The 14,906-nt window shown below is 43.7% G+C and overlaps 1 protein-coding gene across 2 annotated transcripts in view; it reads left to right on the plus strand.

Annotated features, from left to right (window-relative positions):
• Positions 1-14,906, plus strand: part of PARN (poly(A)-specific ribonuclease) — a 165,349-nt gene that overhangs the window by 114,589 nt on the left and 35,854 nt on the right. The window contains exons 22-23 of one of the 2 annotated variants that reach the window (XR_010731167.1): positions 12,693-12,882; positions 13,018-13,992. Coding sequence is in view for 1 of the 2 variants with exons in the window: in XM_066274802.1 (XP_066130899.1) it covers positions 12,693-12,882 (190 nt within the window). In the remaining variant the exon portion in view is untranslated. The remainder of the gene's footprint in view (positions 1-12,692; positions 12,883-13,017; positions 13,993-14,906) is intronic. The other variant, XM_066274802.1, reaches the window with a different exon arrangement.

Genomic DNA, 14,906 nt, shown 5'->3' on the forward strand with positions numbered 1-14,906 from the left:
GGATAAAAGGCACTGATGTGAAGAGGGTGGTAAGTTGTGTCAGCAGTAGGTTAAATCTAGCCATTTACCACCACCAAACACTGTAACATCAGGCAAGTGACTTAACCTATCTGGGCTCCATTTGTTCAAATTCATATTCAAAACAGGGCTGTTTTGTATAGGTAGGATTAGAGAAGAGAGAGAATATGTTAAGATTAATATGTTAGGATATTAGAAAATACAGGATAATATATTAGGACTAGGGCCAGTGCAGCATCTGGTGCATGGTAACCTCTCTGTAATCCATTATTATTATTTATTTGTACTCCTTTGTGATATGTATATAAGCCTTAAAGATACTGTTATAAAATAGTCTTAACTAAAAACTTCTACTTACCTAGAGAAGCATTTATTCAGTGTTCCTGACTTTCAGGATCTGCCATTTCTTGCAGTCTAGGAGACCTTTGATTTTACTTTAAATTATTCCTGTGTAGTTGAGACATCAATCTTAATTTTCTCCCATGAAGTGTGAAGAATGTTGTAAATTGCTTAGGTCTTTCAGCTGTCTGTCAAGTTCTTCAAGACTGTTAAGTGTGGAATTGCTTTCCAACTCCTATTTCGAGTGTTTCGTCTTTTAAAAAGAAGAAGGTTCTCTTTCTCACCTCTCAGTTTTAAACTCTTTTGGAACTCCTTCTGCTCCTGTGAGTCCTTAAAATTCCTTCTTTCTGCACATCACTACCCTGTCTTTTAAGGAGCAATGTCAGCACTAGTGGAAACCTTTTTTGTTTGATATGGGTTCAGAGCAGCTGCTCTGTTGATAGCTTTGAGGGGTATGTTAAAATACTCATAGTCAGGGAGATCAGGACTCAAATCTAGCTCTGCCAATTAGTTATTTGGGCTCTTGACAGGTTACTCAACCTCTCAACTGTTTTTCTTGTCTGTAAAAATAGAGCTGCCCACCTTGAGGGGTTGATTTGGGGAGTGAGAGAGCATGAGCAGATTGGTGACTCTGCAAAGAAGGCCACTGTCTCAGGCAGGGTCCTCACAGTAACTAGCCCATGGGCTTTTCTCCTTTTCTGCCCTCCTAATCTCCAACCCTGGAGCTCAGGAAGATCTGTGCCCTCCACACAGGAGACAGCCAACTTCCAGGGGCAGCTTCCTACCATCAGATTCACGAAGCTTTGCACCCACACCTTCCTTCTCTCACAAGTGGATCCCACACATCCACTCCCTGGGACCTTGTGCTGTCCCTTGCTCCTGGGCCCACCCAGTAACTTCTTTCCAAGGGCATGAAACCTGCTGGATCCATTTCCATCTTTTCAGAAGAACTCCCATGACCCCAGTTTGTCTTTGCTTCTGATAACTTCTCTCCTTTTACACATGGAATGGTCTGCATTCGTCCCTCTTGCCACCATGTCCTCTCTCAGCCTGCTGTGGTCTCCCTGCGGACACTTGGGCTTACTCTTACTCAGCTCCCAGTGTCCTCTGTGCCATAGCACCACTGGACCCTCTCCTTGTACCTGCTTGCTCAGTGCACTGACGTTCTTCCTCCTTAAGCTCCCTGGCACCTTCCTCTCGGGGTTAGTCCTCCTGCTTTTCCGCCTGCAGTTTCTCAGGCTCCTGTGCCTGCTTGTCCCCATCTAAGTGATGATTAAATGTCTGTTCCTGATTCCATTAGGAATTCTTTTCTTCTTCTGTGCCTCCTTCATTACTATTTTGTTCACCCCCCACCCCCACCTCACAGTTATCTTGTAGAAGCACACGTCAGGTCACGTTCTTCTCCTGACTAAACACGGGGGGGGGGGGGCTTCTGCTACCCTGAGCGTGGCCAGAGGCCCTCTGTGCTATGTCTGTAGCTCTAAGAGCTTCACCATGGACTCCTTTCTGCTCCTCTTTAGGGTTCCACCATTAAGTCATCTTTTAGTTTCTCAGTCAAGGATGTGATTCCTCGCTCAAAGATCATTCACGTTATGTTCTTTCTCTCTAGAGCACAGTTCCCAACTCAATAATTTTAACACTGCCTACTCTCTCAACCTGCAAGTCTCAGGAAAGACCCTAATGTCATTTGTTTGGGGAAACAGTCCCTCTGTTTGGTCAGCTCCTCCCCACCCCCCTCCAGAAACCCCAGAGCGCTCCTTCTTTTCTTACCCTCAGCACATGCGTGGAGTTCTGTACACTCTTTTCTCTTCCTGCTGAACACAAGCACTGTGTCTGATTCACCCTCACAGCCCCAGTTGTCTAGTCGTAGAAGATGGTTTGTTTGTCATGGATGAATGAATAGATGAATAAGGGAACAAATGAGAATTTTATACATCAGTGTCTATATTCATAAACAAATGGATGGATGAATTAATGAACAAATGAGAACTAGCTACATTTGTAAAGCAGTTAGCATAGTTCTTGGTAAATACTCAATAAATGGCAGCTTTATTTGTATTTAATTGGCTTTTCAGCTAGTAACCATGAAAAGAAAAAAAAACCACACCACCAATCTGGTTAATGGAAGCAGTGTTCCTTAGTGACATCATTTATTAAATGCTAAGGCAATTGTTGTAGGTCATGGGAATTTAGAATTTAAATAGCAGCCTCTTCCTCCCTCCATCCTCTTCATGGTAAAAATCATTATTTTTTGCCTTTATTCTTGCCTACCTGGTGTTCCCTTACTAATCGGTTCCTTTTCTTTCCTCTTCCTGTAGATATAGGCTTCTTCAGAGTAGGGAGTGTCTGTCTCTTCCCTTCTGCTACACTCCAGTACCCAGCACAATGCCAAGATCCAGTGTTTGTGAATGACAGTGACTATTTAAAAAGTAGACTATTGTGTTGTCAGTAGACTTAGTAGAAATTAATTGACTGATTTTGATCTCAGTACAATTTTGAAAATTTATAGTCAGACTTTCTGATTTTATACTTGACTATGATTGATATATTGGTTTCTATACTTTCCATTTTAGTTCCACATAGGAAAGATTTTGCTAGATTGCATCCAAATTTTAAATTATAGCTGTATTCCATGGGCTATTACAGACTCTGGTATGTCAGGCCTTTTCACTTTTAGCACACTAGCACGTGATGAGTTATAGCTCACTGAATCTATGTCCCTGTAGATGTAGAATGTGTTATATTGGCTTGGGCACAGTTCTTTTTGTTGGAAGTGTTTTGTGATTTAACAGCCATAGCCTCATTAATTAGCACCTACTATGTGCCAGGCCTTATGCAAGCAGCTTTGCATACCTACTCTTTGCTCTTCCTAATAGCCTTATAAAATACGTAGATATGCTCATTTTATGGATAAAGAAACAGAAGCCCAGGGAGGCAGGTGACTTCCCTCAGGCAGGTTAAGATTTGGGAAGGGTTTGAACCCAGGTCTTTGTGGCCTTAGAACCTGTGGTTTTCCCACTTGACTTTGTTGCCTCCCTTTTTTATATTATAGGCTTCAAGTAAATGTCACTGTTTCTACATCTCAGCCTTTGTCCAGTTTATAAAGATTGTTTACTTGGCTGCTTTTTTAGTCTTAATTAGAGAAGTATGAGGTGAAATGAGGTGTGGGACAGTGACCAAAATGAATGCCTGTCTTTCTTTAATTGAGGGGTATGTTGTGGAGAGAGCACAGAGTCACAGGCGTGACTTGTAGGTGGCAGAACCAGGATTTCACCTTTCCCTCCTCTGCCACTTCTCACTGGGTGCCAGTTGAGTTTTCTCAGTCTTGTCAATAACACCCACCTTCACGGCAGTAAGGAGCTAGTGAGGGCTATGTGGAATGTTTCTGTAAATGCTTAATTGCTCTTGATTTCATGCCCTGCACTTCACATCATTTGGGGTTTTTTTTAGGTGAGATGAGGGGGATAGTGAGGCAGACTCCCACATGCGCCCAACCGGGATCCACCCGGCAACCTCATCTGGGGATGATGCTTGAGTACCAAGCTATTTTTAGTGCCTGAGGCTGATGTGCTATCCTCAGTGCCCCGGGGCCTGTTGGAACCAGTTGAGCTACTGGCTGCGAGAGGGAAAAAGAGGGAGAAGGTGGAGGGAGAAGCAGATGGTCACTTCTCCTGTGTGCCCTGACTGGGAATTGATACACTGGGCTGTCCATACACTGGGCCGATGTACTGAGCCACTGGCTAGGGCCTGTACTTCACATCTTTGAGAGCATGGTCTTCTGAGCCTGTTTCCTTTTTCTTAATTCATTTCCTTTTTGGGTGCCTCCTCAAAATTTGGCACTATGGTGGAGACCCTGGGAAAGCACAGATGAGTGAGTAAGTTCCCTCTGCCTTTTACTTTATCCATCTGTCCCCTTTAAGGGGCTTGGATTTTTCTTACTGCTTAGTTTTCACTCTTTCAGGCTCAGTGCTTTAAAAAAATACCCACTGTGTGAAAGAAGGACAAGGAATCACAAGCTATGATCCTCACCTTGTACCTGAAGCAAGTTCATCGGCCTCGTTGCTGTGAGGCTCAGGTATGGTAACGTGGAGGGACTATTACTGTGCAAGGGAACCTGTTCTTCAGTGTCAGAGCCACCTTCTCTTGTTGCCAGTCTAGGGCTCTTCATCCACCAGATCAGGCTTCACCGTGGGATCTGTAACAGAAATTCTTGTGACTGTATATCCTGGTTTTGGCTTTTTTCTCTTGAGTGGGAACAGGCTGTCAACAGATATAAAAACTCTGTTTCTTCTTTCCTTTCCCTCCACCACTTAGATTAAGTCCCTGCCAAATTATTGAGTTGGGCCCAGGCACTACAGAGGTGAATAAGGTATGGTCCTTTCCTCAGAGGGCATCTGGCCTGGTGGGTAAATGTGGGGAAAGAGTAAGAGCTGAGATAAGATGGAGCGAGATGATTATTGAGGGCCTTTCATGGTGCACTAGCAAGTTGGGACTTTATCTTGAAGACTCTGAAGGGTCTACAGAAGAGAGGGGATGCTGTCAGTAGGGTAGGATGGACTGCAGAGGGTAAAACAGGGTTCACCCTCTTTTGCCTATTGGCATTCTGGAAAAAGCTGTATTTCAGCATGCTCCTGTTAGATCCCCCATTCCTGCTTACAACTCAGGGTCTGCCGAGACCCTTGGATAGGTTGAGAGGAAATACATCCCAGATCAGCTTTTGCACATAGGAAAATGTTCTTAGTAACCATTAGGGTTGCACGGTTTTGTTTATCTTAACTCCTTTCTGTAGAGATTTTAAAATTTGCTCCTTCGTAGAATCCAAGATAAAACCCTCCACTTCCGCCCTGGCCGGTTGGCTCAGCGGTAGAGCGTCGGCCTAGCGTGCGGAGGACCCGGGTTCGATTCCCGGCCAGGGCACATAGGAGAAGCGCCCATTTGCTTCTCCACCTCTCCGCCGCGCTTTCCTCTCTGTCTCTCTCTTCCCCTCCCGCAGCCAAGGCTCCATTGGAGCAAAGATGGCCTGGGCGCTGGGGATGGCTCTGTGGCCTCTGCCTCAGGCGCTAGAGTGGCTCTGGTCGCAATATGGCGACACCCAGGATGGGCAGAGCATCGCCCCCTGGGGGGCAGAGCACCGCCCCTGGTGGGCGTGCCGGGTGGATCCCGGTCGGGCGCATGCGGGAGTCTGTCTGACTGTCTCTCCCTGTTTCCAGCTTCAGAAAAATGAAAAAAAAAAAAAAAAAAAAAAAAAAAAAAAAAAAAAAAAACCCTCCACTTCCTATCTGATAAAAGTGGAAAAGTGGTCACTCTATTGAAAACCAAAATCTGACCAAAATTATATGGAACATGAGAAAATGTATCTCTATATTATGTTCATATTTAAATAGCAAACACTAAACATTTGGTGTCCTGCTGGCGTGGCTGAAAACCTAGACCCAGTACAGTAGTGCAGGGCCAGGCCAGAGGCTGTCAGAGGATTAAGGAAGATGCCTTAATGGGCATCTGAAGCAGGCACCTTTGAGCATGAAAGCCCACGCTGACCTAAGGGAAGTAGGGTTTGTGTCTGCAAAGCTGGCAGAGGCCGTTCTGACACAAGTACCTTCTGGTTGGTAGGTTAATATACTAGGTATCACCCGAGTGTCCTCCTATTACTGTTGTGTGGAGAGATGGACAGGCTCTGATCATCTTGCAAACAGGTGTCTGTGCTTGTGTTAACTCTGAATGACATGATCTGGGACCCTTCTAGTACATGTGGAGTCATGAGAAGAGTTTACGCTTTGGTTTGCATCCCAGCCAAACATTTGTAATCTTTGGGACCTTGAACTAATCACTTTTTCTTCTGAGCCTCAGTTTCCTTATCCATAAAGCTAGGATAATGCTCATAGGATTTTCTGTGTGTGGCAGAGTAAGTATCCAGTAAATATTTCTTTCTTGTAAACATGGGATTAATAAGAATATAGGTAATTCCCTTAGAAATTGAGAACATGATGGCTGAGGATAGCCACTGTAAAAAAATGCAGGACTAATGGTGTGTCTTGCATTTTCCTAAATGCTCCCCCACCCCACTCCCAGCAGCTGCTACAATAAACTGATGTAGCAGTCTGATAGGCAGGCTGTACAAACGTCCTTGGCTTCCTGGGGAAGGCTTGAGAAGTTTGGCATTTTAGCAGCAGTGCTTATTTACACTACCTGGATCATCCAGGGGCACTTCCGTATCACAGAAGCCATGGAAACCAAAGAAACCGAGACTGTTGTACTTGGACAATCTGTTTTGGAAATGGCCGCCAAAATAACCTGTTTGGTTAAAAATGTAACGAACATCTTTGAAACCACCACTCAACCAAAGAACTAAAATATTGCTAATAAATTGCATCTACTTGTTGTTTCTCTCCTGTAGCACCCTCCTGATTCCCTTCCAGGGGGAACGACTCTCCCAAAAGTTGTTCCCCAAAAGTTCATCATTTTCTTGTTTGTTTTTTTTAAATTCTCTTTCTCTCCCCCCACCCATATCTACCCCTCCCTCCCTCCTTCCTTTCCTCCCTCTCCCCCTTTTCTCTCCTACCCCCTTTCCCCTCTCTTTCTCTCCCCCTCCTTTTCCCTCTACAGATCTACAAAATGTTATCTTACTGCCTGAGGTTGAGCATCTCTTTATATAATTATTGTTGTATGTGCTTTTTTTTCTTTCTGTGAAATAACTATGTATGTTTCTCATGTATTTTGCCCATTTTTCTGTTGGGTGTTTTCTTACTGATTTTTAGGTGTTTTTTACCTTTTTACACTTGGGGACCACTAAAGCAGAAATCATCCTGAGCATAAGTGAATTTGACTAAGATCACTGGGTCTGTAATCTTCTTACAACATCCGGGTGGTTAACTCTTTGGCGGACTGGCACGGAATTTCCGGTGGACCAGACTAGCAGTTGAGAAACACTGCTGGTGCTCATCCCCCATCAGTTGCATGTGACAGATATCGCCTCCCAGTTTGTAGGTTGTCTCTACTCTCTAAAGTGTTTTCTGATGTACAGAGCTTTTACTATTAATGTGACCAAATTTATTGATCTTTTTTATGCTTAACACTTTATAGCTTCATATATTCTTTCCTACTTCAAGCTCAGAAACATACTTACTTATATTTTCTATTCGAATTTTCAAAGTTTGCTTTTGACATTTAAGTTCTTCGTCCATCTGGAGTTGATTTGGCTGGTGTAAGAATTCAATTTCATTTTTTCCTATGGATAAACAATTTTTTCAACTTTTTCTTTTCCACATCCTCTGTCATGATGTCTCTGTTCAGAATCAAACTTTGACAGACGCATAAGTCTATTTCTAGGCTCCTTTATACCCTTGGTCAATTTGTCTTTGCAGCATACCACACTATCTTAATTATTTTAGCTTTTACAATAAACTTATTTAGGTACCTAGGCAAGTTTGTTCTTTGTTCTTTCTCTCTCCTTCCCTCCTTCCCTCCTTCATTCCTTCCTCCCTTCCGAAGAGGGCTTCAGCAGAGCCAGTGACCTTGGGCTCAGTGGGCTTCAAGCCAGTGACCTCTCAGCTCCAGTGACCATTGACATGATCCCATGCTCAAGCTGGTGAGACTCTGCTTAGGCCGGTAGCCTTGGGGTTTTGAATCTGTGTCCTCAGTGTCCCAGGTCGATCCACTGCACCACCACCAGTCATGCTGCAATTAAACTTTCTATTGCCACAGAATTATTGAGGGATAATTTATATACAGTAATATTACCCTCTTTGTTGAATAGTTCTATGTTTTAACAAATGTAATCACATACTAAGCATATAGAACAGCTTCCTCATCCCCAAATTCCCTCATCTCCTTTGCAGTTGATCTTCTCTCCCTATCCCTGGCTACCATTGCTCTGTTTTCTCTTCAAATTTATTTCGCATTTCCTTTAAATCTTTTCAGTGTTCTACTAAAATGTTGGAATTTTTTTTTTTACTGCAGTTGCATTAAATCTATAGATCAATTTAGGAAGGCATCTAAATCTTATGTTAAATCTTCTTGTCCTTAAATGTAATGTGTCTATCAACTTAGTTGGAGAGACTTAGCTTGACAGTAATGGAAAGTTCTTAATTTAAAAAAAAATTAAACATTTTAAGGAGTTCTTTAAAACTTCTAGTAAAGGAATTTATATATTATAAGATAATTATCCATCTAAATAAACACAGATACACACAAATATATGGCAGACATCTGGCAACATTACATTTAAAAATAACTACCCGTCTCGGTTCCAAACCAGCTTTGTTGTTCTCTTAAAGACCATAGGCAAGCTGCTTAACTTCCCTGATGCTCCATCTCTTTATCTGTGTGATGACTAGAACATCCCTTCTTTATGGGGTTGTTATGAAGATTGAATGCTATAATGGGTGCAGAGTGTCAAGAGACTGTGGACCCAGCAAGTGAAGCTGTGTGTGGATGCGATTATGTGGGAGGAACTGTTCTCACCTACAAGGAAACAGGGAGGACTCTCAGCATGTTTGGTTCCCCAGTGGCTTTAACCAAGTGGCACGACCAAAATATGGCCTTGAATCATTTCCCTGACAAATTTGGAAAAGGTTAGTGTTGCCAAGCAGCCGACTACATACTGCTTCTGACAGGCGAGCTGGAATCACTGGAGGACACAGCTGACAGCCAATTCATTTTGCTGATTCATCCATTAGAGGGGTGGCTTTGAGCCAGAGCTTGGCTTCTAGATTAAAGGCTGAGAGCTGCAAAGCTGCTGGGACTTGAAGGAATGCTGGTAAATTATTGCCATGTGAAGGCCAGCAGTGAAAAGTGGATTGTTATTTGTTTCCCCTTTTAAGCGATCCTAATTGCAAATGTGCTCAAATAAATTCCCCCTCCGTGGTTAAGGAGTTGTTTGTAACATTTGTCCATGGGACTGAGAGTGAAATTACTAGAAACAGTTGAACACTATTAAATCATCTTTACTCCTTTGTGATCCAATCATCACCTTTGCTTCCATGGAGACTATTGACTCATGCCTACTACTCTTTTATGTATTTGGTAGTCCAAATTAAATTCAAGAGAGGGATTATTGCAGATGTCATCCTTTATGGGCACGCATGCAAAATGAACCTGCCAGAAGAAGGAATGAAACTGAAAGAGGGAAATCCAGAAAGTGGCCATTTACTGACAGTCAATACAAAATGATGGTAAACTCCATGGGTTCTCATTTTGTATCATGTTGGTAAGGTAACCTGTTTTAGTAAGTAGGCTCAAGCATACAGGGGAATCAGCTCTACATAAAGCTTGCATGTGATAGGGTAAGCTTAAGAGGGTGGAGATTGTGTCTTGTTTTACCCTGGACAGACCCATAGTAATTCCTTGATGGAAGCATAGATGGATGATGTGTATTGATATGGAAATTATTGGGTGGTTAAATAAATGAGGGGAAAAGTCAGAAGTGTGGCCCACTGAAAGCAGGAAAATTACTGCCATGAAGAATAAGGTTTTCAAGAAAAGATCCTATTCCTGTGGTTCTCTGATATGAGTGACTTTGGTCAATAGCATGTCTTCAAAATTTAGTGTCTGTTTATCTCCTTGAGAGTGAGTCAGAGTATGCTGTTTTGAGCTCACATTTCAGTAACTCACTCCACTTCCTTGGCGACTGTATAATATGAACGTTCCCTGATACTCTCACGGGTTTTTTTTGTTTTTGTTTCTCTTTAACTCTAGAGTGAATGTTTGAAAAGTACAGCAAAGTTAGTAAAATGTGTGTTTCTTAAAGAATTGGATTTTTTTTCTTCTGTGGTTGTTTTATTTTACTCTTTTAAGTAGCTAAACATTTAGGGCACAACATTCTGTAATCCATTGTTGTGCTGAGAAGTTTTAAGCAAATCTGGCCTACATGGAGTGAAAGTTAAGTGTCATGTCAAATATGTGGGACATCTTCTCTTACACAGTTGTCTTTTCCTCTCATTTAAGGTTCCTAATGTAACAGGCACCCCTTATCTGGTTCTGGTGTTCTCAAAGACTGCATGCTTATCACCATTTGCTACATTCTACCTGTACTCATTTTCGATATTGAGAACTACTCTGTACCAGGAACTTTGCTAGAAGTGAGTCTATAGGTTTGTGTCAAATATCAAGGTGCTTTTTGCAGCTATCCAGGTACCAAGTCAGCATGACCAGGTTCTTACTGTCTCACTGCCAGTGTGAGTAGTAACTGTTGGCAGTGATAGTGGGTTAGGAGAGTATATGCTCACACTGCATAAGCCAGAACCAGCAAACGGGTGCCCATCCACCAACAGGCCTTTCGTGGGTCTTCTCCCACTCTGCCAGCATTTTCCATCTCACCTGCCTCTGACCATGAGGCAGCAAGGGATTGCAACAAAACTCACCTGGCCCTAGTCAGGCATTAACACCAAGGAGGGAATAAGCTCCACCCAGCTTTCAAGTATTGCTTTCAAGTATTGCCAGCCAAAGGGACATTACAGAGAATTAGCAGTCTTTAAAAGTGTAAGAACCCAGCCCTGGCCGGTTGGCTCAGCGATAGAGCGTCGGCCTGGTGTGCGGGGGACCCGGGTTCGATTCCCGGCCAGGGCACATAGGAGAAGCGCCCATTTGCTTCTCCACCCCCCCCTTCTTCCTCTCTGTCTCTCCCCTCCTTCCTCTCTGTCTCTCTCTTCCCCTCCCGCAGCCAAGGCTTCATTGGAGCAGAGATGGCCTGGGTACTGGGGATGGCTCCTTGGCCTCTGCCCCAGGCGCTAGAGTGGCTCTGGTCATGGCAGAGCGACGCCCTGGAGGGGCAGAGCATCGCCCCCTGGTGGGCAGAGTGTCGCCCCTGGTGGGCGTGCCTGGTGGATCCCGGTCGGGCGCATGCGGGAGTCTGTCTGTCTCTCCCCGTTTCCAGCTTCAGAAAAATACAAAAAAAAAAAAAAAAGTGTAAGAACCCTGGCCGGTTGGCTCAGTGGTAGAACGTCGGCCTGGCGTACAGAAGTCCCAGGTTCGATTCCCGGCCAGGGCACACAGGAGAAGCGCCCATCTGCTTCTCCACTCCTCCCCCTCTCCTTCCTCTCTGTCTCTCTCTTCCCCTCCCGCAGCCAAGGCTCCATTGGAGCAAAGTTGGCCTGGGCGCTGAGGATGGCTCCTGAGGATGGCTCCTTGGCCTCTGCCCCAGGCGCTAGAGTGGCTCTGGTCACAACAGAGCGATGCCCCGGAGGGGCAGAGCGTCGCCCCCTGGTGGGCGTGCCGGGTGGATCCCGGTCGGGCGCATGCGGGAGTCTGTCTGTCTTTCCCCGTTTCCAGCTTCAGAAAAATACAAAAAAAAAAAAAAAAAAAAAAGAAAGTGTAAGAAGAGGTATGTCTTAGGTATTGTAGGGGATCTATTGAATGTATGGAGTCCAAAAGGAGTCTGAAGCGAGAGAGAGGCAGAGCACCAAGAAGGCCAGAGGCCTTTGACTTAAGGTCAGTAACCTGGTTTTACATTCCATCACTGCCACTCACTCGTATCAGGTTCCACGGTAAATCTCCTGACTTCTGTGCCCTGCTTTCTCATCAGTGAAAGCAATTTCCTTGCAGGTGTATTGTGAAGATTAGACATCATGTATGCAAAACACCGGACACAGACATATGGTAGACCTTCAGTATTTGACAGTGAATATTACTTTTATTGCCATTTTTATTTTTAACAATATAAATGAAGTTTACAGTTTTCCCTTAGTGGGTTTGTTTTGTTGTTGTTACTTTTATTTTCTTACTCTGAAAATGAATAATTTTCAAGCAGTAATGTTACTTGCAAATATTTTGAAAATTATTTTTTTACTTACAGCATGATGGTTCTTTACAAAGCACTTTCACACTATAAGGGAGATGGGGGAGCAGTGACTCACCCTTTTTTCCAGATGAGGAAACTCAGACTGGAGAGTCTGTGGAACATTCCTAAGGCCACCTGCCAGAGCTGTTGTTTGAGCTCAGACCTGAACCCAGGACTCCTGACTACCTCAGTGAGGCTAGGTCAGACTCTTTTTTTGGGGGGGGGGGTGACAGATAGGGACAGAGAGGAAGGGAGAGAGATGAGAAACATCAATTCTTCGTTGTGGCACCTTAGTTGTTTATTGATTGCTTTCTCATATGTGCCTTGACTGGGGCGTGGGGGGGGGCGCTACAGCAAAATGAGTGACCGCTTGCTTAAGCCAGCAACCTTGGGCTCAAGCTGGTGAGCCTTGCTCAAACCAGATGAGCCCGCGCTCAAGCTGGCAGCCTCGGAGTCTTGAACCTGAGTCCTCCGCGTCCCAGTCCGATGCTCTGTCCACTGTGCCACCGCTTGGTCAGGCTAGGTCAGACTCTTTTATAAGAAATTTTTCTTTTCCTTGCAGCTGTCAATACCAGCAAATATGCAGAAAGCTATCGGATTCAGACCTATGCTGAATATATGAGGAAAAAACACGAGGAGAAGCAGATCAAGAGAAAGTGGCCAGAAGATAGTTGGAAGACGGTTGAGAGAAAGCGTTTGAACAATCAGTGCATGTCCTGTGCTCTGCAGAATCACTATTACTGCACCAATAGGTAAGAGTCCTTGGCTATTGATTTAAAAGGGCAGAGTTGTTCTAGCAATTTTTTTTGTTGCTTCCTATAGAATTGTAAGTAATAAATCTGACTATTGAGAAAGACTTTTCTTTAACTTTTCATGTTATATCAAAGTCACTGGAACAATACGTTCACACCTAGCAGGGAAAGCTCATCATGCAACCGCCAAACAAAGCGATTACCAGGCAAACCCCGAAGGCAGAAGAAACTTCACCTGTCAGACTCTCGGCTTCCACCTGCGTATCCCAGCTCTCCAGCAATGCCTACTGACCACAGTATATTTCAAGGAGAAGATGATGGTAAAGGAACATCATTTCTTAAGATTACTGAGCCCGAGATAATGACCAAAGAAATATCCACAGAGAAATTAACACTCAGAGTCGCCAAGACCAAGCGTAAACAGTCCAGCATATTACCTGAGAGGGAATCCAGCAGTGAAGAACACCACTTACCAAAGGAGTGTCAACAACTTGCTATGAAAATGAAGGAATTAATAAGCAACTTAGCAAAATTGATGGAAAAACAGCTTTAGGTCATTGAAGCTAAAATCAACAAACTGATGTGTCTTTCATGCACTCAAGATTTACACAAGTAGTTCTTCATCTAGATTGTTTTATTCTAGTTTGGGTCAACACAAATCCAATCCACCAGCTGTTGCGATGGTCACAACCCAGCAAGTAATAGAACCCCAAGAAGATCTCAAAAAGGGTGGTTCTTCTTGGGAAAGAGAATCAAAGGAAGAAAAAAAAGTTACTACTCCCTTAATTCCTTCTGCTTTATCTACCATAGCTGGTTCACTTTATACTCACAAAAACCCTGTTGAAACAGGATACATCTTACTCTCATTTTAGAGTCCAGAGGCTCCAGGACTTGCCCACCAGTTTCAGTGAGAGGGGCAGGTTCAGAGTTGAACTCTGATGTGTTTGACTGTCCTCTTCCCCCAGTTTGCCATGTTGCCTCTGCTTGAGCTTCTGAGTTCCTTTCAGATCCTGCAAAGGGATCTGCACCACGTTCTTCCTATAGAAAGAGAATTTGACGAGTACTTCCTTTAATGGTTTTCATCATCCTGCTTTCAGAAGATAAATACTGGTAATATTTTGACATCTTTTTTTTATGAAACTATAAAACATAGATATAGAAAATGAGGGTGGGGAAAGTTCATTATAGAAAATTGTTAAGTTCATAAAAGTGTGAATTAGCAGAAGAAAAAATTAGCTAGAACCCCACTACCCAGAAGCAATCACAGAGAGAGACGGGAGAGAGGGAGGGGGAAAGAAGCAGATGGTCACTTCTCCTGTGTGCCCTGACCAGGAATTGAACCTGGAACATCCCTATGTTGGGCTGATGCTTTATCCACTGAGTCACCGGCCAGGGCCTGCAATGGTTTTCTTACCTGTTTTCTTCTAGGTTTATAGTTTTAACTTTTTAATTTAACTCATGATCCATGTCAAATTAATTTTGTGTATGGAACAATATTGGAGTCAGTGTTAAGTTTTTAAATGTGGTTATCTGGTTGTTCCAGCAGCATTTGTTCAAAAGATTGTTCTTATTGGATTAACTTGGTATTTTTGTCTAAAATAAATGTATCTAGTTCTATGTCTGAACTCCTCTGTTTCATTCATTTTTATGTCTATTCTTATGCCAGTTCCGAACTTTCTTATTTCTGTGACTTTATAGTAAGCCTTAAAATCCAGGGAGTATAAACTTTCCAATGTTTTTTTTTCTTTCTCTTTTTTTTTTCTTTCTTTTTTTCTTTAGTTGGAAACGGGGAGGCAGTCAGACAGACTCCCGCATGACCCTGACCAGGATCCACCCGGCATGCCCACCAGGGGGCGATGCTCTGTCCCTTGGGGCGTCACTCTGTTGCATCCAGAGTCATTCTAGCGCCTGAGGCAGAGGCCACAGAGCCATCCTCAGCGCCTGGGCAAATTTTGCTCCAATGGAGCCTCAGCTGCGGGAGGGGAAGAGAGAGACAGAGAGGAAGGAGACGGGGAGGGGTGGAA

This window comes from Saccopteryx bilineata, chromosome 4 (genome assembly GCF_036850765.1).
Source record: "Saccopteryx bilineata isolate mSacBil1 chromosome 4, mSacBil1_pri_phased_curated, whole genome shotgun sequence".
NCBI lineage: Eukaryota > Metazoa > Chordata > Mammalia > Chiroptera > Emballonuridae > Saccopteryx > Saccopteryx bilineata.